A 23,801-nucleotide genomic window follows, 5' to 3' on the forward strand; every position below is an offset into this window, starting at 1 on the left:
AGGCTATTTATTTGCAGTGACAGTATTACAGATTTATCTATTTAATGTTTGTAAAAATAATTCAATAAACTAGAAATGAATAATAAAAGAAAGGATTGATATGAATGATTGGAAGATACTAATAGATGTTGAATGGCAGAAACTAACTAAAATTTCATTTTCATCAATTGTTGTCTAATTGAAAACAGTGGCAGTGTCAAAAAGTGATTTAGTCATGGTAAATTTATGGTTTAAGACAGACACATTGCCTCAGTACCATATGATAAGAGGGAAAACCCAGGAGTGATTTATTGCCAATCAAAGGTCTTGAGTCTATTTTAGTGATACTTACCTTCACTTATAGGAGAACTACCCTGAAGGAGAAAACGATGCTGTGAGATTTAATAACTTTTTTTTTTAGTCCACTAAACTTGAAGAACAATTAACGATTCAACTACAGGGTATGAAAGATCAAGCTAGTAGGAGACGGACTAGCCTTCAGGACCATCAGAGTAGCCTAGAAGTACTGCGAGATGAAGTAAGGATAACTTTTATCAATCATTTTACCTATATAATTATTTTCAAAGACACATTTCAAATTCCATTTTTTTGTCTCAATTACTTGAACATATCTGAGATTAATGTGATCGTCATATTTAATGAAAATAATCGTGTAAAAAATATAACCTGTATGAATTTTTAAAATCGGATAAGATTTTTTTCATTAGATTAGTTTGTTATTGCATGCATTCACTATTGAAAAGGTGTCAGCAACATATTAAACTATTTTTAATTAAGGTAATCCAACACTGTTTGGTCCTTAGATTTGTATGATGTCTGAAAAGAAGACAGAATTAGAGAGAAGGATTGTAACTATGACCCAACAAAGAGACACACTTACTGTTGCTTTGGAAGAAGCTACAGACAGAATAATGTTCCTCGAGAGGCAATTAAGAGAACAACAAATGCAGGTAAGTTTACATTTAATTTAAGAATTTAAGCACTTTAGACCAGATATTTATTGAATTTGTTATCAGATGAGAGTCTCTCATAGTGAACTTGAGGAATTAAGAAGTGCAAATGGTTCTCTTGGGGAAAAACTTTCTCAGTTTGGTTCCCCGTCAGGTGAAGAAAGGTCTCTTCACAGTGAAATGGAATGTGATGACTCCATTTTACCTCAGGGAGATGAGTTCCACCAAGTAATTTTTTTTTCTCTTTAAATTTACACAATAAATGTTAACTATTTAATATTTCAGTTGAAAGTGGAAATTGTAAGTGTATATGATAGAGTTAGAGCTGTGTGTCATAGCTTGAAGCAAAGAGCACAGCAACCTATTGAAAATGGAGTACGACCTGATATTACCGTGCACCAAGTTAAGGTATGTTTAGGTTTTTTTCAATTAGTGAAAACACCTCTGTACTGGATGTTTGCCAAATTGTTTGTTCATTAGGTTGGACTCTTAACTACGATTATTCAGGAACTTTGTGATCTTGTATCAGACCTTAGCGGCGGTGATTATTCCACTGGAAGTGTTTGTGTTACTGATCTCGAAGTTGAACTTCACAGAGCACAAGAAACACTAGATAAAATGTCTAAGGTATTATAAAGTTTAATTATTTTATTAATTATTAATTTAATTTAATTAATCTATTTTTTTTCTTTTAGGAAATGGAAGCTAAGACTGAAGAGCTCAAAAGAAGGGCAGACACAATTATGGAACTGACAAGTAAAGTAAGTGCATTGTTAATTGTGATTTAAATATCCACTTAATTTTCAGAGACAGAAATAATTGTTTCTTATGTTTTTCTTTACATGACTTTATCTTAGCTGAGATTGAGAACTCCAGAATATGACAAGGTTATATTCTGTAAGGTGTTTATTTAGAAATGAGCTTTACACATACACTATAGTGACAAATGTTAGCTCACCAACATTAAAAATGCACAAATTCATAAATAAGTTATGAACCAGGAAGAATATATTTTTTCTTCCTGATGTTTAAAATAAACTGAACAATATTAGCATTAGTAATTAAAAAATGCATGGATGATTTTCCTAAGATTCAATTAAAAATAACAAAAACATGAATCCCTAACAGACAATATTAAAAAAAAATTAATAAATTGTATAAGAAATAACATTAGTAAAAAAATATTTTTTTTATGTAAGGTTTTGGTTGAAATGAAACATGAAGAACTTCATGGAAAAATGAAGTTTTCCTGAAGTACAAGCAGGATTCGGACCCATAAGCCGAAGGTCGTGGGTTCGCCCATGCGTGCCACTAACTTTTTCATTTCAACCAAGTCCTTACATGAAAAGAATAATTAATTGAAAGAAGAAATTTGGTCAATCAGACCACTATATAATGGAATTATTAAAAAAAAAAATAATGAGATACTTATAATGACAAATAAAAATGTTAATTTATGACTTAGAAGATTGCGTTGCAAAAATATTGCAAGGCCAATTTAGTTTTATGACATGCCATGGTTGTGGAAAACTTATCAATTGTACGGATTGTTAGTTATTCTTATTTTATTTGACTAATTATGGCCTTTTGGTAGATAAAACTAGAGTACAGAAGAAAACTTGCTTCTGTTGAACTACTGAACAAATCAATACATTTGTTTCCCTTTTTAGTTGTCCGTTCGGGAAGCTGAACTTGAAGGCACTCGGGAAGAAAGGGATCAAGCAAGAAATGACCTGAAGACTGGCAATTGCTCCAAAGATGAACTCATAAGGAAAGCATGGGAGGTAAGAGATAGCGCCGTTGCAAGGAAAAATGCAACACAAGTCGAGCTTGCTAAATCCAGAATCGATGTGATGCAAGCAAATAGCCAGCTTATGGAAGCAATCCAACAAAAAATTGAACTTTCCCAACAACTAGAACAGTGGCAGGTACTATAAACACTATAATTTATTAAGAAGTGCTTGGTTTACTTATTATACTTATGTTAAGTAACACCTAATTAATTACCTTGCATTTTTTCATTAGATGGATGTACAGGCATTGCTTGATGAGCAAATGAGGAGAAAACTAGCAAATCCAGAACAGCCTGTCAGTGGCCAAAACACACCTTCTTCAGCAGAAAAGAAAAGACCAAGTCGTCGCCTGTTTGGCCTGTTCCAGCGGTGATAAGTCAATCAAAATTAACCTAACCTATAGGAAAAAATACAGCTACCAAAATGTGTGTATAAACATGTTGATTGAATTTATGATAGAAATAATGTAATTATGTCATTTCCCCAATGACCCCCTCCCTTATTTGCAAGTTTTAAATTTTGTAAGCAATCCACTATAGTTTTATGTTAAGTTTAAAAAAAAACATTGATTTATCCTCTTCCGCCAGAGGGGCATATTAAAATATATCAATTGTTAAAATTTAAATATTGACTCTGTCAAATAAAATAAATGTGATTTGTCAAATAATTTCTAGAATTAAAAATACGTTCTATTTATATAGTTTTAAGAAGTCATTTTGTTATTTATGATTGCTGAATATCATTTCTTGTAAATAAAAATTTTTTAGGGTTGTTTTCAAAAGAACTATGAGAAAAAATTGTTATAGTATTTTGCCATTAAATTTATTTATAAAACTCTAGGTGTGCATCTGTACAAAAATGAAAACATTGTATAGAGATATATTTTTTGTACAGTATACAAACAACTGTAGTTATTGTATAGAATTAAATAAATGTGTAAATATATAATCTGTTTTATAAAGATAATTATGCGTACTTAACATTTAAATATGTAGTTGAAAAAAGTTTGGCAAAATGTTAGGTTTGAACCACCAAAAATATGTAAAGTGTACATACATAAATTAAATTCAATTTTCTGAATAATCAATTTTTCTTTAAATTATAACTCCCTCAAATATTTCTCAATTCCTCCTCTCTTCCATCCTTTTTACCTTCCCTCTTTCTGTATATGTGTTTGTGTGTTGGCAAAGGAAGAAAGAAATGTTCCCATTTTAAAAAAGTGGATTTTTTATGTGTTTGTTGTAACTGATTCAGATCATGCCCAAACCTTCATTCCAGCAGTTTTCTCATTTATTTATTTACTTAATAATATGAATAATAATATTACTTGATAAGCCAGTAATAACACAAAAATACATAAGTAAACATGACTTTATTGGCCGATGGAGTACTAAAAATGATGTCGGCTATTGACTCTTCTTCAATGGTAGGCAGCATGTTTTTTATCTTTCTTCTTTACTTAATCTTTAATATTTTGTACCAGATACATAAGTATATATATCTTCCAATTAAATGAAACACTAATAAAGTGAATGCAGGGGCTGCACATACAAAGAATTTCAAAAGTTCTGGTGTTTTGTTGTAAAATGTAAAAACCCATATTTTTGTATAGTAATTCACCACATGAAACCAGAATACATAACTCATTCCCAAGAACAAAATACCAAATATGCTGTACCAAAGTGTAGGGAACCTTCTTTTCACCGGGAATAATTCAATTAGTTGAAATATAAACATGTTTGTATATGTCATGTGCATCAACCACTTAGGAACTTTTTCAGCCCTGTATAAATTAAATGAATCGAGTATGTACAAAATTGGCATAGCCATCGTTACAGGAAAGAGTACGACGCATTCCAAGTAGTCTATTCTTTCTTCATTCCTTGATAGAAAGTCATAGTTTTCTGGATTTAATGTGATATCCGTTGGTACAAACATAGTGTATATATCAAGGTATGTGGAGTATATGCAATAACCTATGTGTGTAAGAAGATTAAGAAACTCAACATACTTAAAGCACAATGCGAATCTGTAGAAAGTTCCCAGCCCTCCTGTAGCCTGACGTGCACTTTTGACTTCATATATGAAATAGTATACAACTGCAACCACATTGTGAATTATTAAAGCTATATGCAGCAAACGACGAAAACAACGAAATATGGTTTTCCCCAAAGATGAAATTGATGGTGCCATTTCTCAAATAAAATAAAACTATATTTTATAGAATAAACTAGTTTGTGTGACAGTTGTATTTCATATGTTAAAATTAGTTTAAAACAATATGTACTAAAATAAATTCAAACGAATATTATTAAGTGACTTATTATTTTTTCTTTTTCAACATTAGGATGGAATGAAATATGTACAAGCAAATATTTTGAGCAGAGAAATAACATTTGCTCTGATTTGTTAATGGAAAATCTATTATACAGTTTTATTTTCAAATTTAAATATATCTGGTAAAAAATGTTAGTAGATTGTAAAAATATTCCCTTTTATTAAGACCTAATATTTGCATAACTTTATTTATTTGTGTGTACATATTTTCAGATTTTGTCAACTTCATTAGAATTAATATTCTAAAAATTGTCGCAATATAAATTATTTCCATGCTTCCTTTGGAACTTAACATTGAATAACTGTATATGGTAGTTAATTTATTATAGATTTTATCATCATTAGATGATGGAATTCTAAAAGTTTTCCTCTTGAACAACTCCCTTTAGTTCATGTTAATTGTAATGTTTGGGAAAATGCTTTTATAACTGATAATGTGCATAGATTCTTTATGTCCATAATCATAAAAACTAGAAATGAAATGTTACATTTAAACTATTCAATTAAACTAAGAATGAAGAAGGACGTAAGTGCTCTCTTTGTAATATGTTGGCTCTTGAAACTGTTTATAACTTTGTTCCCATATTAAAAAAACGCTATTGGAAAAATGGCCACATGCTAATAAATTGGAATGAAGTCTATTTATGTATCATTTAAATGGTATAAATTGGCAAGAACTATATTGTGTTTTTTTATTTGAATTTATTTATTTTTTTAGGGCTCACAACAACAGAGGGCAGACATATCAACCCCTCACGGTGCAAGTGTTTAAAAAAAGAAAAAAAAACAACAACTTGTAAGTATGCGATTCAGCCCTGAATTCGAACCTGGGATCTTTACCTTACAGTGACGACATCATGTCATTGCCTTAATCATTGCAGCCACCAATGTCCCTCTTATGCTATTAGTAAATCAAGAAATATTATATCAGAGATTAATTATTAAATCAATCCAATGTACTTAGTTACATTTTATTTTAAAATTATTTATAATTTGTTATAATGTATAAATGATATAATTTGTTATAACATATAAATTATAATGTAAATTATATTTATTATAATTTTGTTGTCATTGATTCTTATTAATTTAGGAATATGCTTTTTTTTCTATAGTATTCCTGTCCTACTGGAAGGCTGCAACACTATTTGTTGGGTGTTGCACACGAGAATCAACCACTTTACAATATATTTTTGATATTATTATCAAATCAAAAGACATGTGTTAATTTTATTTGTATATACTCAAATCTAACAATAGCAACATAACTTAAAATAATGTATGGTGATTAGTGACCGTTAATCGATAATTATTCAGAAATCGTGAGATGCGGTCTGGTGTGCTGTAGGTTTCAGAAAAACATTTTCTTTATCATGCCAACGTTTCGATCTTTATTGAGATCATCTTCAGGGCCTGGGATTTACGAACATTGTTTAAATTTAACAAATACATGTAGGATGTGGAAAAAAGTGAATTTATGCAATGCAAAAAAAAATTGATATTCAATCAAAGTATTTCTACTCACCCAAAGTGTTTGTCTTCTGTGTAATTGTGCCATTCTTGCGTGTCGTGTTGAGAGAGCCAGTGAGATTTTGCTGTTTTATGTTTATGTACGTTGGATTTTTAAGGGGTGGGGAAGGAAGTTGGTATAGAAAATACATTTTTGTATAAGGCGTCGGCTTCTTTGAGGTGAAAAGAGCCGACGAAGGAAAACAATGTGTTGGTAATGGTTCGGCCAGATTATCCTTTCAGGATTATATAGAAAGGGATAAATAGGAAAAGGAAAGCTAAATTGTTGGACAATTAGTCTATGAAAAATATTTGATGTGTGGAATGTAATGTAATAATATATGTATGTTATCTATATTGGATTTGATTAATGGTATTGGCTGGTGTAGCTGCGACTGAGTTTACATGTATCTGTTCTGTAATTGATGCTGTGTTTATCTCTGTTGATATAAACCATTTCTAAGAAATTACGTTTATGTTTGTTTTGTTCTGTATGTAATATTTTTGGATTTTTGAAGTCGAAATTGTGTTGGTGTTCAAAATGGTGGGTAGCGAGTGCTGTAGGATTTTGCTTGGGTTTTTTGCAATCATAGATATGTTGCTTTACTCTCTTGTCCAGATATTGGGATGTAAGACCGATGTAAGTTGCCGGACAGTTTAAACAGTTGATCTTGTAGATTACGTCAGATTTATTTGTTATTGGTGTGGGATCTTTAATTTTGGAAAAAAGTGTTTGAATTGTTTTATAATTTTTGAAAGCTATTTTGAAGTTATCGGACGAGAGAAATGTGTTTAATTTATGTGATAGGCCTTGGATAAATGGCATGGAAATGTATGCTGGTTTGTTTGTATTTGATAGACTTAATGTAGTATTATTAGTTATATTGGATGGTGTTAGTGTTGAGTTGTAGTTGTTGATTATTCTGTTGATAATGTGTTTATGGTACAGATTGTTGTGGAGGATCTGTTTGTATATCTTTATGTTTGTGTGGTGAAATGATTCATGTATTAGGGTAATCATTCTGTGAAGTAACTCTTTGGCCGTGTTTATTATTGCATGAAGAGGATGGTGAGATGTAAAGTTGAGGTAGCGATCTGTGTTTCTTGGTTTTTGATACCAATCTGTGATTAATGTGCCATCTGGTTGTTTTATTACGAGTGTATCTAAAAATGGTATTTGTTTGTGGTTTTCGATTTTATGTGTAAATTGAAGGCGTGGGTGAAAGCTAATAAATGTATCTAATGTAGTTTGAATTTGATCTGTGGGAACGGCTGTCAATATATCATCTACGTATTTAGTGAGGAAGGGTAATGTGAAAGGAAGTTGTCGTATGTAGAAATACTTTGATTGAATATAATTTTTTTTTTGCATTGTATAAATTCACTTTTTTCCACATCCTACATGTATTTGTTAAATTTAAACAATGTTCGTAAATCCCAGGCCCTGAAGATGATCTCAATAAAGATTGAAACGTTGGCACGATAAAGAAAATGTTTTTCTGAAACCTAAATCCCACCAGACCGCATCTCACGATTTCTGAATAATTAAAATAATGTGTAAAACAAAACTTTATTTGTCTGCTGGGCAATGCCCGGTTACACAATTAGTTCCAGATAAAAACAATATCTCTCGTAATTGACTAAATTAATACGAATAGTATTAATGCTATAATTGATATTATTAAAATAATTAAATGGTTTCTTTTAAGCTTATGAGCTTTTTCTACATAAATCATAACATCAGAAAAGGGGACGTCGGTGGCCGCCATGATAGGCGTTGACTCTTCAGTCTTCACTATTAAGCGGCCCATAGACGATCAATATTATTGCACAATATTTTGGGTTGTGCAATTTAATTGATCGTGTGTAGACGATATTGAAAGTATGTGCACTGCATGATTGACGAAAAGTTGAAAATATATTGTACAACCTGGAAAATATTGCACCGTCTGTTGGCATTATTGTGCAATATCAGTCAGTTTGTGAAGTAAGTGTGAACAAGTAGTAACAAAATATTGCACAAACTTCAATATCGCCTTCAAACTATTCAAGTTCATTGCACAAACAAAATTTTATACAATATTATTGAACGTTAAGGGGCAACTGTCAAATTATTGTGCAATCTATATGTACAATAATATTGACCGTCTATGGGCCGCTTAAGGTAAAGGTCCTAGGTTCGAATCCAGCGTATGTATAATATACATATATATACCAGATAATATATACCAGACATTTTTTTTTGCTTTGACGACCAGATTTCCGCCACGCCACCACCCTGCATACTTAAATATGGGCTTTTTTCAAATAAACCAGCACCCCGAGCGTTCATATAACCTCCAAGTTGAAATACCCTGGTAAAAAACAAAACAAAAACAGTAAAATTGATAATTTCTCGAAATATAACACTCTCATATTCTGTATGCATTTATAAAATGCATGTCTCACCGTTGTTCCTGCTAAGTCGTCACACGAAGCATCAAGTAAAGTGGTTTTGCTGTAGGGTTAAGCTTCAATCGATGACAAAACTTAACGAATCGATTATTGATTAGATCGATTGACACACAAACGCCATAAGTGATTGGGAAGGTTACTAACTGCATGCACGTGAATACTATCTTTACCACTCTGTTTACTTGTGTCTGTTTAGAATCTTGCCAAAATGGGTAAAAATAAAAAACGTTTCAACTGGAAGGCGAGACAGGTGGCGGAAACTGTCATAGACGATAGCGAACAGAAAAAAGTAAGGAAAAAAATTGTAGTCACTTGTTGGACAAGTTTAACGGATGACTTATCGCAGATCAAAGTTGATTTGGAAGTGGGATCCGCGTACGACGAATGCAACGCTTTGGTCCTGCCTGCAAAGAAGCGAAACACCAAGGTGAAAAAGCCAGATGTCAAAGCTGCCAAACTCCTCTCGAAGACTCAGAGGAAAAAGCTCGAGAAGATTGTGGAAAGGAAGAAGAAAAAACAAAACGTGAGTATCTGGTGTAATTCTTTTAATACAAGGACCTTTTGTCGAACGATGCTTGTAGAACAATGCACTGGAAGTTTTCAAATTTTAGAACAAATAGTCGTTTTAAGTTGCTACTATTAAAGTTATAAAAGATTGGTCTCCCAAAATACCGGTATGAGGTAATAATAAGTTGCTCCTTTAAAGGCTGTAAATTTAAGGTATGTGCAAGTCATGTAAGAAAGAGAAAACATCACTGGCACACCACAAAGATCTGACCTATCATCTTCCTCTATGACTTCCCAAATCCTGGAAATGTAAGCATGGCTGCGTATGCTGATCATGCTGTGATCTATGCTACTAGAAAAGACGTCATAGAAGGTCAAATCTGCGTTCAGGCGGCCTTGGATGAAATCAGCTCGTACTGCTCAGAATAGACTCCTAATTAATCCCATTAAATGTGAATGTAAGACTTTTACACTATGAAGAACCCCAAACTATCCTGAACTATTGAAAGAATATCCCTTGGAAACCCAAAAGCAGCTGTAGTACAGTACCTGAGAGTTTACTTGCACCAAAAACTGACCTGGAATACGCATATAAACAAAGAGGTAAATGAAGGATATGTTTGACAGGGTATTTGCAGCTTGTTGTTTTTCATTTTGATGTCAGACACATTTGGTTTTTGCCATCCTCAGTTTGTCGATTTGCCATCTTTTAACAACTACATCTAAGCAATTGAACATTAAAACATTAAAAAGTTCTCAATCAAATTCCTGTTTAAAAAGTTAATTTTTTTGTTTTGTTGCAGAGGTCATCTCTGCTTGAATCATTGGCGGAAACACAAGTGTCAAATAATGAACTTAGCATGCTCACTTCTATCACAGAAGTACAAACAAAAGGCCTTAAACGACGGTACAATGATAATGTTGAGGACTGGTCGAAGAAAATTAACATAGAAGCTTTGCAAACATCGTCTAAAACAGATGAAAACGAATCATTTAAAGTGAACTCAATTAAAAAAGGTCGAAAGTGGATGAGGATGCTTGCCTCAATGTTTCCTATACAAAAGAAAAAAGATCCAAATGTTATCGGAGTTGAGGTAGGTAGTAATTTAAAAAAAAAAAGAATATGATTATAGTATTATTTTAGCCTTCATCCAGTGAGGAGATAAGCTCTGACGAGGAAGCTGTGCAGGAAATTGAAAAAAAAGAAGAAACAATCCAGTTAAATGATAAAACAAAGGATCTGGCTAATGTAGTAAATGATAACGTATCAAATGAAGACAGAATTTGTGCCAAATCAGAAAGCAATACTGTAACAACATCTAAAGAAAAAAACAGTGTGAAACAGTCATGTGTAAACACTACAACACAAAGAGAACCTGCTGTTTTTGTATCAGTCAAGAGGACTGAAGAAATTCAGGCAGCAAGGCTAAAATTACCAATATTAGCCGAGGAACAGGTCATTATGGAGGCAATAAATGAAAATCCTATTATTCTTCTTGTTGGAGAAACTGGTAGCGGGAAAACAACTCAAGTTCCACAATTTTTGTATGAAGCTGGCTACTCAAGGTGAAAATTTGCAGTTATGATTTAATTAATTTTAAATAACTCTTCATGATTTCTTTATTTTCAGGAATGGTAAACTCATCGGAATCACAGAACCAAGGAGAGTGGCTGCAATTTCAATGGCTAAAAGGGTTGGGGAAGAGTTAAACCTTGGCCCAGAAAAAGTTAGCTATTTAATCAGATTTGAAGGAAATGTTACACCAGAAACTGAAATAAAATTTATGACAGATGGTGTACTTTTGAAAGAAATACAATCTGTAAGTTGTTATTTTTTCAAATAAGCTTTATTTTTAATTATATTTTCATTTATTTACAGGATTTCCTTTTAAATAAATATTCTGTTATAATATTAGATGAAGCCCATGAAAGGAGTGTGTACACTGATATTCTTATGGGCTTATTATCTCGCATTGTCCCACTACGGCACAAAAGAAATCAGCCTCTAAAATTAATTATTATGTCTGCAACATTGAGAGTTGAAGATTTTACAAAAAATTACCATTTATTTAAAACTCCGCCTCCTGTAATAAAAGTTGGTATTATAATGTAAAAAATTGGGAGGGTGGTTGTGTTTATTTTACTTCATTACACAAATTTTAAGGTGGAATCAAGACAATTTCCCGTCTCTATTCATTTTAACAAAAGAACAAATCCTGATTATCTGAAGGAAGCGTTTAGAAAAACTTGCAGAATCCACACCCAGTTGCCTGATGGTGGCATACTTGTATTTCTTACAGGTGATTAACTCTTTTATTGTACAACTGTATTGATCATCATGAACCAATCATCACTGCCCATTCTCACTTGATTTGCTTAACACGTACACTGTGGATGACATCATGGAGTGTCATCAGTGAGTTGTTTCACTGTCACTGGCTGGTGGCTGACACAAAGGTTATTCTCAATTCTTTCACAAAATATTCACTTGATAAACGAATCAAATAAATTAGGCCACACAGTGAACATGTTAAACATTTCTGACAAGGAAAACATTGCTATTGCCACTAAAATGATTTTTTTTTTTTGCTTCATCATTACGATATCCTGCCAATTGAATTACTGAAATGATCAAGCTAGATTTATTGCAATTTTTATTTTTATTTTCATTTTTTTAATTAGGTCAACAAGAGGTAAATGGATTAGTATCAAAATTAAGAAAGGCTTTTCCTTTAAAGAATAAAGCTCTTCTTGTAGAAGATAAAAGCACAGAGAAAGAAGATAATGAAGATGATGATGATCTTGACATGGAAAAGGTTCTTCAGAAAGTGAAAAAGAAACGGAACATGATAATAAAATTGCCCGAAATAAATTTAGACAAGTGCTGAACATCCTTTAAATGTTACAATAAGTATTGCTAAAAGCTAATTGACCTTAATTTTTTTATAGTTATGATGTAGCACCAAATGATGATACAGAACTCGATATGCTTGATGAAAGTGACAACGAACAAGATGATTGGGGAGAAGATGACTTCATTCACAAAAATGCTCAACCAATGTGGGTCCTTCCGCTTTATTCCATTCTTCCAACACATAAACAGGCTAAAGTAATACATGAATATATTAGGTTGTAAAATAAAGTCCATAGCATTTTTTAATTAAGCATTGTAAATCATATGAAAATTTCAGGTACTTATAAACAAATTTAATCAATAATGTATGAACCGTTTTGTTCCACTACCTATCTTCCCTGTAATTTTGAAATTCTCTTCTCCCAAAACTTCTCAGGTTTGGAAGACTCATCGATGTATTTTCTGTGATCCTCAAAGGAAGTAAAGTTTTAGTTTGCAGAGCCTGGAATAAGTAAAAATCTAAAGACAGTGTCAGGCAAATACTGAGGGGTGGGATAAAAGACCAATATGGTTATGACCAATTACTTTATTTTCTTTCTTCATTTTAAATTAGCATAACACCTCGTAAATGTCTTGAATGAAACTGACGTATAGAAACCTTAACCTCAAACTAATCCCATTTCAGAGTATGAAAACAGCAAATAAGAATTGATTTAAAACAAAAGGATAAAAATTGAACTATTGAAAAATGCTAGGGACTTATTTTACAAGCCGATACAGTTTATTTGTAAGTACTTGTTTAAATTTACATTTAAATTTCTAGGTATTTCAACCACCTCCGGAAGGCTATAGATTATGTGTCGTAGCCACAAATGTTGCTGAAACATCACTCACAATTCCAGGGATCAAATACATAGTGGACACTGGAAAAGTCAAGACGAAACTTTACGACAAAGCCACAGGGGTTACTGCATTTTCTGTTGTATGGACTAGCAAATCTGGTGCAAATCAACGAGCAGGGAGAGCTGGAAGAACAGGCCCTGGCCATTGTTACAGGTATTAATTTAAAAAATTCTCCATATTCAAATTGTATTTGATTAATAATTTTTTTAAAGGCTCTATTCTTCAGCCATGTTTAATGATGAGTTTGAAGAATGGGCAGTGCCCGAGATGCAAAAAAGACCAGTAGATGAATTGGTGCTTCAGATGAAATCTTTGGGAATTCAGAGGGTTGTGAATTTCCCATTTCCTTCTCCTCCTGATCACACACAGCTGAAAGTGGCTGAACAAAAACTCTCTCTTTTAGGCGCTTTAAAACAAGACAGTGATAAAGGTATGCTGTCTTTTTTATTTATTTTACTATTTCTTATACTTTTTGTTTTGCAGAGTTTTCTGGACGATTAACTCCATTGGGGGAATCGATGGCCAGGTTTCCCGTGGCCCCAAGATTTGCAAAAATGCTCTGTTTGAGCCACCAACACAATCTTCTTGAATACACTGTCGCTATTGCTGCAGCTATGTCAGTTCAAGAAATACTTTTAAATACAGATGAGAATGGAGGAAAGGTTACAAGAAAAAAATGGAACGGCACTGGTAACTCTCTCTTATTAGGTGACGCTATGGTTTTGTTACGTATAGTAGGGGCGGCAGAATATGCGAACAGTAACGGTAAATTAGATGAATTTTGCGCCCAGAACAATGTAAGGCAAAAGGCAATAATTGAAGTTAGAAAAATTAGACTGCAATTAACAAATGAAATCAATTTGTTAAATCCAGATTTGAATTTAAGTGTAAATCCCAAAATGGAGCCCCCAAATGAAACACAGGTACTATTAATTGTTGTATGATAACAAAATTAGGTTTTGACAGTTTTAAATTGTAGGCTAGGCTTCTAAGGCAAATAGTCCTATCTGGATTTGTAGACCAAGTAGCTAGGAAATGTGATGAAGAAATAATAGGGAAAAGTGTCAAAAAGAAGCCACTATACAACACACCCGATCTGGAGGAACCTGCACAAATACATAGCTCATGTGCTTTGTATAAAGAGTACCCAGAATGGATAATTTATCAAGAAATTTATGAAACAAATAAAATTTATTTGAGAGGTAAGTGAAACATAAACAAAACACAATTTTGTATAATTTTTAATAATTATTTTAATTAAGGTGTTACGGCTATTGAACCTGAATGGCTGCCAATTTTTGCACCCAGTTTGTGTAATTTAGCTGAGCCACTTGAAACTCCTGCCCCATTTTATGACAAGAACACTGGGACCGTTCGTTGTAGAACGACAGGAACTTTCGGTAACGTTTTAAACTTTTATTTGTTGACTTATTAATATAAAATTACATTTTTTAGGCCGGAGCGGCTGGGAATTACCAATTGTTGAGATGGAACATCCTGAAGGGCTTGCAAAGTACAAATGGTTTGCTGTTTTCTTATTGGATGGTTCAATCTTCCAAAAGCTAGAGAAATATAAAGATAAATTACTCTCTTCACCACAAATAATGACTAAGTCTTGGTCCAAGTAAGTATAATTTTATGAGCAAATAAAAATAAATTTTAAAAAATCAAAACAATGTTATAATTAATTTTATATTATACAAATTTTAAAAAAATAATTAAAAAATAGATTTCAACCAAGAACAGAATATTTGCTAAAAGCGTTAGCATCTGAGGAAGTTGACTCCAAATCAAAATTACTAAATGTATGGACGACAAACCCTAAATGTAAGTTACATATCAAACAAAATATACATTATTACTATTTACATATTTACAATGTGCTAATTTTGTTTTAGTTCTTTTGGCACCATACCAAAGTTGGCTTCCGGATGATTTGCACAATGAGATAGCAGTGAAATGGCCTCCAACTTGATGTAATTTTATAAGGATTTTTAAAAATATTTTCCAATTACAATGAACTTGTAAATATATTTTATAAATTGTATAGAATGTAATAAAACAATGTTTGTTTACTTAATTATTTACTTGTTGGACACCTTATAAAAAACAATTGGAGTACATTTTTGTGCGAGAAATGTTTAAAAAATTTTACGGAAGAATGTGCAAAACAGTGCCAGAATGGTGGGCGGTACTTGCAGCGCCCGGAACCATTTGTCAGACTTTTATCTGCGCTAACTGCAGGGTTGCTGGGTCGATACGAATCTTTGAGTTGTTGCTTAGGGATTTCTGTTGGTTCATTTTCGCCCTGTAAGGGATCCATTTTTCAAGTTCTTCGGGATTGAGGCCATCGACTGTCCCTTTGGCAATTTTATTATCTAATTGCATGTAATAAGCTTCCCTCATCACTTTGAAAGCCCTAACATTTCTAAAAGCACAGTGAGTCCGTGGGTCTAGATACTTAGCAGGTAATCTGATAAAAGAAGGATAAAATTAACAATCACTTAAAAAAATGTTGTTTAAATAATGTGTAATTGAAATTTTAATACCTTGTAATAGGACAGATTTTTGGTTCTTTCAATACCGGAGGCCGTTTTATAGGAAAAGCCTTTCTAAATGTGGCTTCATCACTGAACGTAATGAAGGTTCTTTCACACCGTCCAACTGTTTGTAGTGGTTTGCTTTCCTGAGCTTCTTCCTTCACTTCGGTTTTCACAGGCACAACTGGATCGACATGTGTTGATATTTCTACTTCACCAGCTAATTCAGTCGAACCATTTTCATTTGGATCTATAACCATTGGAGTATCTTCTGTTATTAGAAAATTAGTTGTAATAGGCTTCTTTTCTTCCTCGTGAACTCTAAAAACAAATATGCTAAAAAAGTAAATATTTTAAATTTATATTTAACAGAACAATACAACTTACTTTATTTCTGGGCTTTCAATTTCTGTTATAAGAGGCATTGAAACTGAACAATAACGGATGACTGGGCCATTGAACGTTTTCTTCACAACCCTGTTCTTCTTTTTCTCCAATTCCATTTTATAAAATTTCTCTGTTAATTTAAGTATATATTAGAAAGATAAGAATAATAATACAAAGACAGTTTTAGCAATTATACCTAACGATTTTATATTTTCTTCTTCAGTGATTTTTGCTTCTTCAAGAAGTTCTTCTTGTGTAGGCTTCCAGTTGTCAACTGGCTTTGGCAACTTTCTTTGTAGCCTTAATGCTTTTCTCTCTTTAACTCTTTGTGCAGTTGCTGCTGATTTCACTGCTGTAGATTTTCTTATAGATTTTCTCTCTATGTTTGAAAAATAAACATTACTTCAATTTCTCACGATGCTATGTACCTACTATAAATCAACGCTTACCTAACGGCTGGGATAGCGGTTTGGGTGTATATTTTGGCTTGGAAGACGCTTTTTTGTCATTTTTTACTTCCTCCTTTACTTCCTTTTTCTTAGCTGGTTTTGGCTCCTAAAATAAGAAAATTGTGTTAAAAAAGTATTGAAAAATAACTCAAGATTATTCTTTTAATTAAAAACAGCATATTAATATAATAAACATATTCATTATCAATCATGTATTAACAGTTTAGGGAAGCTTGAGGTGATGAACTGATATTCAAAAACATCATACATAAAAGCTACATACCACATACCTATACACATAGGTTATAACTTATATAGCTTATTATAAATGCTATTACATTACATATGCTATGTTTTATAAAGGCAATCAACTTTTGATTCTTGTATTTTTTTCTTGGTTCAAATACTAGATCTTAATGTAGCACTTGGAAAACTTATTGGAGAATAACTTGGAAAAAAAATTATAAAGTGGTGTGACTTCATCCAATACAAATAATACATGAAAAAACCAAACGATCGAAAACAACCTAAGTAAAAGTTAACCCCAAGAGAAAACTAATCTTTTTAGTGAAACCGTGACTGACTAAATTGTTTTTTTATTACTTTTTTTTTTTCGAGGGTTCAACACGGCAGAGGTTATATCAACCCTCAGGGTGCCGGTGTTTTTGAAAAAAAAAGAAGCCCATTTGTAAGTTTGTCGGGTTTGAATGCAGGGCCGCTAGATTCAAACCCAGGACTTTTACCTTACATTGATGAGCACCGTGTCAATGCCTAAATCGTTGCGGCCACCGACACCCCATACTGAATTATACTAATATGAAAAAACATTCAACATTTATTAAAATTTTTTGAGATTGCTTAAAATGTAGAAGTGTGTTAAAAAGACTGAAAATTTAGTTAGTTAATATTTGACAAGCTGACGAGAGATAATATTTGCTAAAGTCAAATCAGCATGTTCCAAAGCCAATAAACCCAACAAGCGAAACAATACCCTCACACAATTTTGACAATATGTGCTGTATGTGCATATATATTGAGTAATTACATGTATTTATATACAAATCTGACAGATCCGTCAGACCTTGGGGCAGTTGGGCGAGAAGCCTACCAGAGTTGACTGCTAGAACTCTCTTTTATTTATTCGTTACTAGTATCAAAATATGAATTATTTCAGACAGTGTGGAGGATTGTAAGGGAGAAACATTGAGGAAATAATTAATCAGAAATCGTGAAATGTTGTCTTGTGTGACGTAGGTTTTAGAAAAATATTTTCTTTATCGTGCCAACGTTTTGATCTTTATTGAGATCATCTTCAGGGCCTGGGATTTATAAACATTGTTTAAATTTTACAAATACATGTGGGATGTGAGAAAAAAAAAACGTTAACCTTTAAACCTACGTCACACCAGACTGCATTTCACGATTAATCATTAACTAACAGTCACTAAGCACCACACATTGAGGAAATAAATTAGCCTAGAGCAGTGATTCCCAACTTTTTCTGTTCCGGCGCCCCAAGACAAAACAATGGTCTATCTCAGCATAACTTTATGATAATAGTGGTAATTCATTTCCAATTCAGAAAAGCAGTGTTATATCTAAATCTAATGATACCTCTAAACCTAAATTTTGTCTGCAATTTTATTTAATAAATAATCAGAACTCCTGACTTTCTTATGAAATTGCAAAACTTGCCTTTTGAAAAGTGATACACACTTAAATAGCATAAATATAAAAGCGAATATTTTTTTTATTTTTTTTTTTGGCAATAATATAAAATACACAATTGCAGCTGTTTCGTTAATATCCATATTGAGATTGGATTGCCACCAGAGTCTTAGTTTTTAGGGTTTTGTAAAGTGGGTTTAGTTTTTAGGTTTTTTATAAACAGAAGAAGAAGAATATTTTTTTAAAACTTTTTGTGGCGCCTTTGTAGCACAGGTGCGGAGCTCAGTTTGGGAAACACTAGGCTAGAGTGTTACAGTTGAGGGAAAGTTTAAAGTGGAAATATGTTCGGATCAGATCCTCCTTAAATGTAATATTTCGGTTTGTTTAGGAAGCAATGAGGATGACTCAGGACTTTGGATTAAAAAGATTGGATTTGAGCCCCTCAGCTTAACTCCAATAGAGCTGGTCCAAATCAGTTTGATGAGTGTTTTGTAAGCTGTTAGTTTGTTATGTAGGTTTAATGTTGATTTCGGAGCAAATAGCCGTCTGATTTAGCAATATCTCTTGTCTTTTTAACCTTGTATGTGGGTTTTACGTAAATCTGCTATCCAAGTAAAGCCCAAGTTAACTTAATTTTATACTCATCTAACATGATCTGCCACCAAGTACACCTGTTGGTAATGAGGCCCAAGTGTTCTTGGATTATTTCTGTTGCTTGGTTATAGTTAGAGTGTGAAAAGGATTGCGGTAGTGATCTGTATGTTAGAATGTGTGGGTATATCAACTGTGATTGGCTAGACACATGAAAAACTGAAGCCAATTCTTACTTTAAATGCAGTCTGACAAGAAGGACTTCAGGATGAGATAGGTGTGAGAAAGGATACTTTCTAACTAGCAAAAGGAGAGTGGGGAGCCACACTTGGTCGAATGCTTTCCTAATGTCTAGTAATACGACTGAGCACTATTTTTTTCTAGATCAGAGGATATATAAACTATTCTAAGCCTTGCTGAACAGCAGAACGGAGGGATAGGAAACCAAACTGATGGTTGTAGATTACAATTATAATTCAAAAAGAAAAATAAGTTTACTTTATAAGCTCTGGTTACTAGAGGCTTCCTTCTTTTCTTGTCATCGTCCTCGTGATCCGAGATAACTTCGTCGTTTTCGTCGATGCTGAAGTCAGAATCGACGACATCTTCGCATTCCTCTTCGGACCTAAAGCAGTTTAGAGGTCAGTATACGTCACTTACTTTAATAATAATAATAATCAAACAATCTTACTTATAGTCTAAGTCGTTTTCGATCTCCTCGAAACCTCCGTAGGTAGTCTTATAAAAATCGTCTTCCTCCTCTTCATTCAAAAGTTTCGACAACTTATTTCCGGCGTTCACCCTCCTCTCTCGAGTCGCTGCCATTGTAAACGTTAGACAGATTTTTTAGATTTTTCGACTCTATTTTCAATTTACACACACTTTAGTGTTAACAGGGAAGAACACAACAACACGAGTAACCATAAAGTTACCTTTTAGATTTTCAATGTGCTAATCGATTTTTTCTTGAGTATCGACATATTCTGTTAATGGTTGGCGAGACATCTTTGCTCATCGAAATCATTTTCAAATGTTTGTTGCTCGTCAGAATTCAGAAAAGATCCTTCTAAACAGAAAACTCGCAAGTACAAAATTATTATTATAACAAGTATATATAGGCATCACACATAACAAGCAAAGTAAATTTCATCGTATAATGTAATTTTATCTGTAGTTTTTACAACATAACCTAACATGAAACATTCATATCAGTTATTTTGTGTGAGATTTCTTTATTGGAGTCTGCGGGGTGACGAACCTATAGTTTGGTCATTTCGGATCATTTTTTGCCTGCCTGTCCTCGCCTTTATTGAATCAGTCAGACGAGATTCGTTTTTGTCGTCCTCAGTGGTCTGCATTGGTGCATTTCGCTTTCAGTGACCTGGGTTATAAACGGGTGAAGCACTAACACGGACCCATAACTTAAGATGGCGAGAATCTGTACTCAAGTCCCCAATTTTTATTATAATAAATATAATAAATTTATGCTTTTAATGAAATTTTACCTGTATTTTATTACATCATAACCAAGCATACTATAAAAGTATTAATCCTAAATGTTTTATTTGAAAATTGGTCGTTTCCCATTAGTTTTGTCTGTATATCTTCGGCGGTTTGGTATGACAGACGCGTTTCAGCTTCTCGCCGAGTTCAGTGGTCTGTTTTGATGAATTTCGCTTTCAATGATCGCTCTGGGATATAAACAGGGTAAAGCACCAACACGGTCACATAACATAAGGAAGCTTTGCGGAAGTAATTTAAAAAATTATTATGACAATAAATATTAATCACATACTCTTTCACTTTTTAATGTAATTTAATCAGTATTTTTTATGGTACAAGCTAGCATAACTCTAAGTTAAAACATTCATAAGGCATATTTTATTGTGGGAAGTCTGCACGACGATGAACCTACATTTTTTTTCTTTGGTGATTGATCAGCCTGCTCAGTTTAAATATATTTTTTTCTTTCCAAAAGGTAGATTGGGGATGAGGCCAGGAAGACAGAAACAACATTTATTTTCTTGTCGAGCTTTCGGCAGAATATATCGCCTTCATGAGGACTGTATTAACAAATTAACATAAGTAAATTTTCAAATATACAATTTTTAAAACTTTCCTTAATTACTAACTCGAAAAAAATCGTTATACTATATGAATAGGCACATGTGTGGATAACGGATAGCCGGTAGAACCCTCCTTCGATAAACGAAGGTAATAAATATTCCTAAATCCGTTATCCACGCATGTACCTGTTCATATAGTATAACGATTTTTTCGAGTTAGTAATTAAGGAAAATTTTAAAAATTGTATATTTGAAAATTTACTTATGTTAATTTGTTAATACAGAGTCCTCATGAAGGCGATATATTCGGTTTCTAAGTTTCTGGCTTAATTGTATTAATTAAATTTTATATTTTTACTATATTCTTTTCTAAAACTCATTTAACTCGTCATTCTCATTCACCCAAATGATAAAAAGATAAAAATAAGTTAAGGCAAAATTAAACAAAGTTAGTTTTTGTTAGAAAGAAGTCACCAAAACACCAGAAAATCATTTAGTGTTAGATTAAAATTTAACTAACAATTTATTACCAGGTTTTGCTTAAAGATCATCATCAAGTTGAAGGATTTAGAACCACTTCTAGCTATACATATATAGTATACTCTTAAAAATTATGTCGAGAGACGCGGTTGTAAATCCTTCAACCTGATGATGAGCTTTAAGCTTGAAATCCGGACGTGAAAACAACAAACTGTGAGTAAGATCCAAGTTTTCAAAAAAGATTACGAAATGCGTGTGTATGGTTTTTTTTGTCTTTGAGTGTATAAAACGTTTGGAACATGCGGTAATAAAGTTTAAAAATATACATATAGTAAAACAGTTATACACATTTCGATTTAAATTAAGCAATGATCATTAAGCAATTTTTATTATTTAATATTTTTGCATAAACGTCTCAAAAATTATTAATAAGTACTATTAACAAATAAATTGTGCTCACGTACTCACCATCCAAAGATGGAACATTAGATTGAAAAGTTCATAAATGTCATTTTAGACAGTTCACTGGCTAGGAGAGGACGTGAAAGGGAATATACAGGGGGAAAGCGGATAAAAAGCAGAGGAGAACAAACTTAGAAATGTAATTGAAACGGCGCCAGATAAATGGGATATTTGGTTTCAAAGTTCTCCTATACCGATCTTACTAATTGGGATTCTTTTTTAAAAGAGAATCGCTAATAGGAATTCAGCGTGGGGTGATCACTAGTAGGAAAAATTCACACAAGGGTGGTCAATCGGCACCTGAACACACAGTAGTAGAAACCCTCTTGGGAGTTAAAAGTCAAACAGCGTTGCATTCGCTTCTCTTTAGTTTTATGCCGTCGTATATTTTCCCCCTAGCGATTTATATTTAGTCGATGTAACGGTGTTCTTTTCTTTGAAAGCGCACAGTGTTGATCAACATCGTGTGAGGCACTTGAGAAAGGAGTTTTACGATTATCCATTAGTCTATGACGCGAAGGTCAATCTCTGGAAGATTTATAGTTAATTAAGTGATCCTACAATATTTTAAAGACTTTTCATGTTTTAGCTCACTTCGAAATCTGTTTACTCAATATTATTTAATAGATAAAAAGATGTATTTTTTGTTCTTCTAATGGCATGGTATCTTTACCATGTTCCTGTAATGTAAAAGTTAATGTAAAAAGTCATAAAAATATTTGTGAGATTTCCTCTAGGGATCAATGGACCTGTCAGATTAAGGATAGCAGATATTTATTAAAATGTAAAACTTTTGAAAGAATACTATTAAAAATATGAATATCATTAGTTCATTGCTAGATATTGTCGCAACGTAAAATATTTTGAAAAACGATCAGTTTTCCAAGCTACTGCGAAAATTAAAAGGTTTTAAATAAGGAAGGGCTGCATGTTCAAATCCTTTGATGTTTTTATTTTATTATCCCCTTACCCCTGGTTAAGATTAATTGCCGCGTTTGTTAATGAAGAGGACGTAAATAAAATTTAAGGTTTGTGATCCAACAGTTTTATAGTCCAGCTTTGTGGGAGTGTATGCGATACAATCTCAGTCTAAATCCGAGATCGTAACTGTGGTTTGTGCCTTTCTTTTTGTCCTTTGCCAGGTAGAGGCTGTGTCTTTTCTATCCACGGGGATTTTTAATTGAGTAAACATTCGTTAGCCGATTAATTTAACACATGTCATCTAAGAATATTGGTTTAAATATATTTATTAACGATGAATTTAAGGAGAGCTTTTATAAAACAAAATCTTAAAGTTCGAGAAAATAAAAAAAGTAAAAAAGTACCAGTTACAAATTCGATTCGTGTACCATATTAAAATTCAATTTTTGATTATTTTAAAGATTTTCATTCTAAATTGCTGGCCCAAATAATTTATAATTTATATTTAATGGAAGTTAAATGAAGAAAAAAATTATGGTTTACAATTTTTTTAAATAATTAATGTAATTACTACAAATTAAATTATTAATTGTAATGTTGTAATTAGTTATTTATTTAAATGTGTTTTTTTATTTTCGGTTTCGACGTAAAATTAGTCATAGGTAAATTGATCTCCGGCAGATGGACTCCCATGCGAAAATTACTTTAAATTAAATATTACGTAATGTTTATAACATATTTTGCAATGAAGTAAACATTGTTATTATTATTAGTATCACTGGCTGAGACAGAAATTTGTCGAATCTGCCATGAAACAGCAGATACTACATAGGAACGTCTTACGTGCACCTCCGTAAAGTCGATACTAACGCCTAGGGAAATAAGCGTAGAGGCACCTCGAAAAGGGTTTAACTACGTTAAAAGTCGTAC

At 32.6% G+C, this 23,801-nt stretch overlaps 3 protein-coding genes across 5 annotated transcripts in view; 2 read left to right on the top strand and 1 right to left on the bottom strand.

The window, feature by feature from the left end:
- The window catches only part of LOC106665846 (bicaudal D-related protein homolog), a 115,743-nt gene extending 111,913 nt beyond the window's left edge, over positions 1–3,830 (top strand). For both annotated transcript variants that reach the window (XM_014392631.1, XM_014392632.2), the window contains exons 3-10: positions 401–517; positions 804–950; positions 1,017–1,178; positions 1,236–1,358; positions 1,431–1,577; positions 1,646–1,711; positions 2,621–2,878; positions 2,976–3,830. In XM_014392631.1, coding sequence (XP_014248117.1) covers positions 401–517; positions 804–950; positions 1,017–1,178; positions 1,236–1,358; positions 1,431–1,577; positions 1,646–1,711; positions 2,621–2,878; positions 2,976–3,116 — 1,161 coding nt within the window. In that variant the 3' untranslated portion in view covers positions 3,117–3,830. The remainder of the gene's footprint in view (positions 1–400; positions 518–803; positions 951–1,016; positions 1,179–1,235; positions 1,359–1,430; positions 1,578–1,645; positions 1,712–2,620; positions 2,879–2,975) is intronic.
- A 5,341-nt stretch (positions 3,831–9,171) lies between these two features.
- Positions 9,172–15,356, top strand: LOC106665851 (probable ATP-dependent RNA helicase kurz). Its single transcript, XM_014392635.2, has 17 exons — positions 9,172–9,332; positions 9,390–9,566; positions 10,354–10,644; positions 10,695–11,116; positions 11,181–11,370; positions 11,430–11,645; positions 11,715–11,850; positions 12,233–12,431; positions 12,500–12,659; positions 13,228–13,460; positions 13,520–13,737; positions 13,791–14,230; positions 14,287–14,509; positions 14,570–14,707; positions 14,763–14,931; positions 15,037–15,134; positions 15,206–15,356. The coding sequence occupies exons 1-17, from the start codon at positions 9,252–9,254 to the stop codon at positions 15,280–15,282; spliced, it is 3,468 nt and encodes a 1,155-aa protein (XP_014248121.1). The 5' UTR covers positions 9,172–9,251; the 3' UTR covers positions 15,283–15,356.
- A 28-nt stretch (positions 15,357–15,384) lies between these two features.
- Positions 15,385–19,885, bottom strand: LOC106665852 (vacuolar protein sorting-associated protein 72 homolog). Of its 2 annotated transcripts, none has more exons than XM_014392636.2 (7): positions 19,634–19,885; positions 19,441–19,567; positions 16,684–16,789; positions 16,431–16,613; positions 16,235–16,364; positions 15,857–16,183; positions 15,385–15,780 (listed from the first exon to the last, which is right to left on the bottom strand). In XM_014392636.2, exons 1-7 carry the CDS (start codon positions 19,765–19,767, stop codon positions 15,525–15,527), a joined length of 1,263 nt encoding a protein of 420 aa, XP_014248122.1. In that variant the 5' UTR covers positions 19,768–19,885; the 3' UTR covers positions 15,385–15,524. The 2 variants fall into 2 exon arrangements, with proteins under 2 accessions (XP_014248122.1, XP_014248123.1); XM_014392637.2 differs by having other exon boundaries at positions 15,857–16,168; positions 19,634–19,884.
- Between the last annotated feature and the right edge of the window lie 3,916 nt (positions 19,886–23,801).

This window comes from Cimex lectularius, unplaced genomic scaffold (genome assembly GCF_000648675.2).
Source record: "Cimex lectularius strain Harlan isolate CLEC.00 unplaced genomic scaffold, Clec_2.1 scaffold54, whole genome shotgun sequence".
Lineage (NCBI taxonomy): Eukaryota > Metazoa > Arthropoda > Insecta > Hemiptera > Cimicidae > Cimex > Cimex lectularius.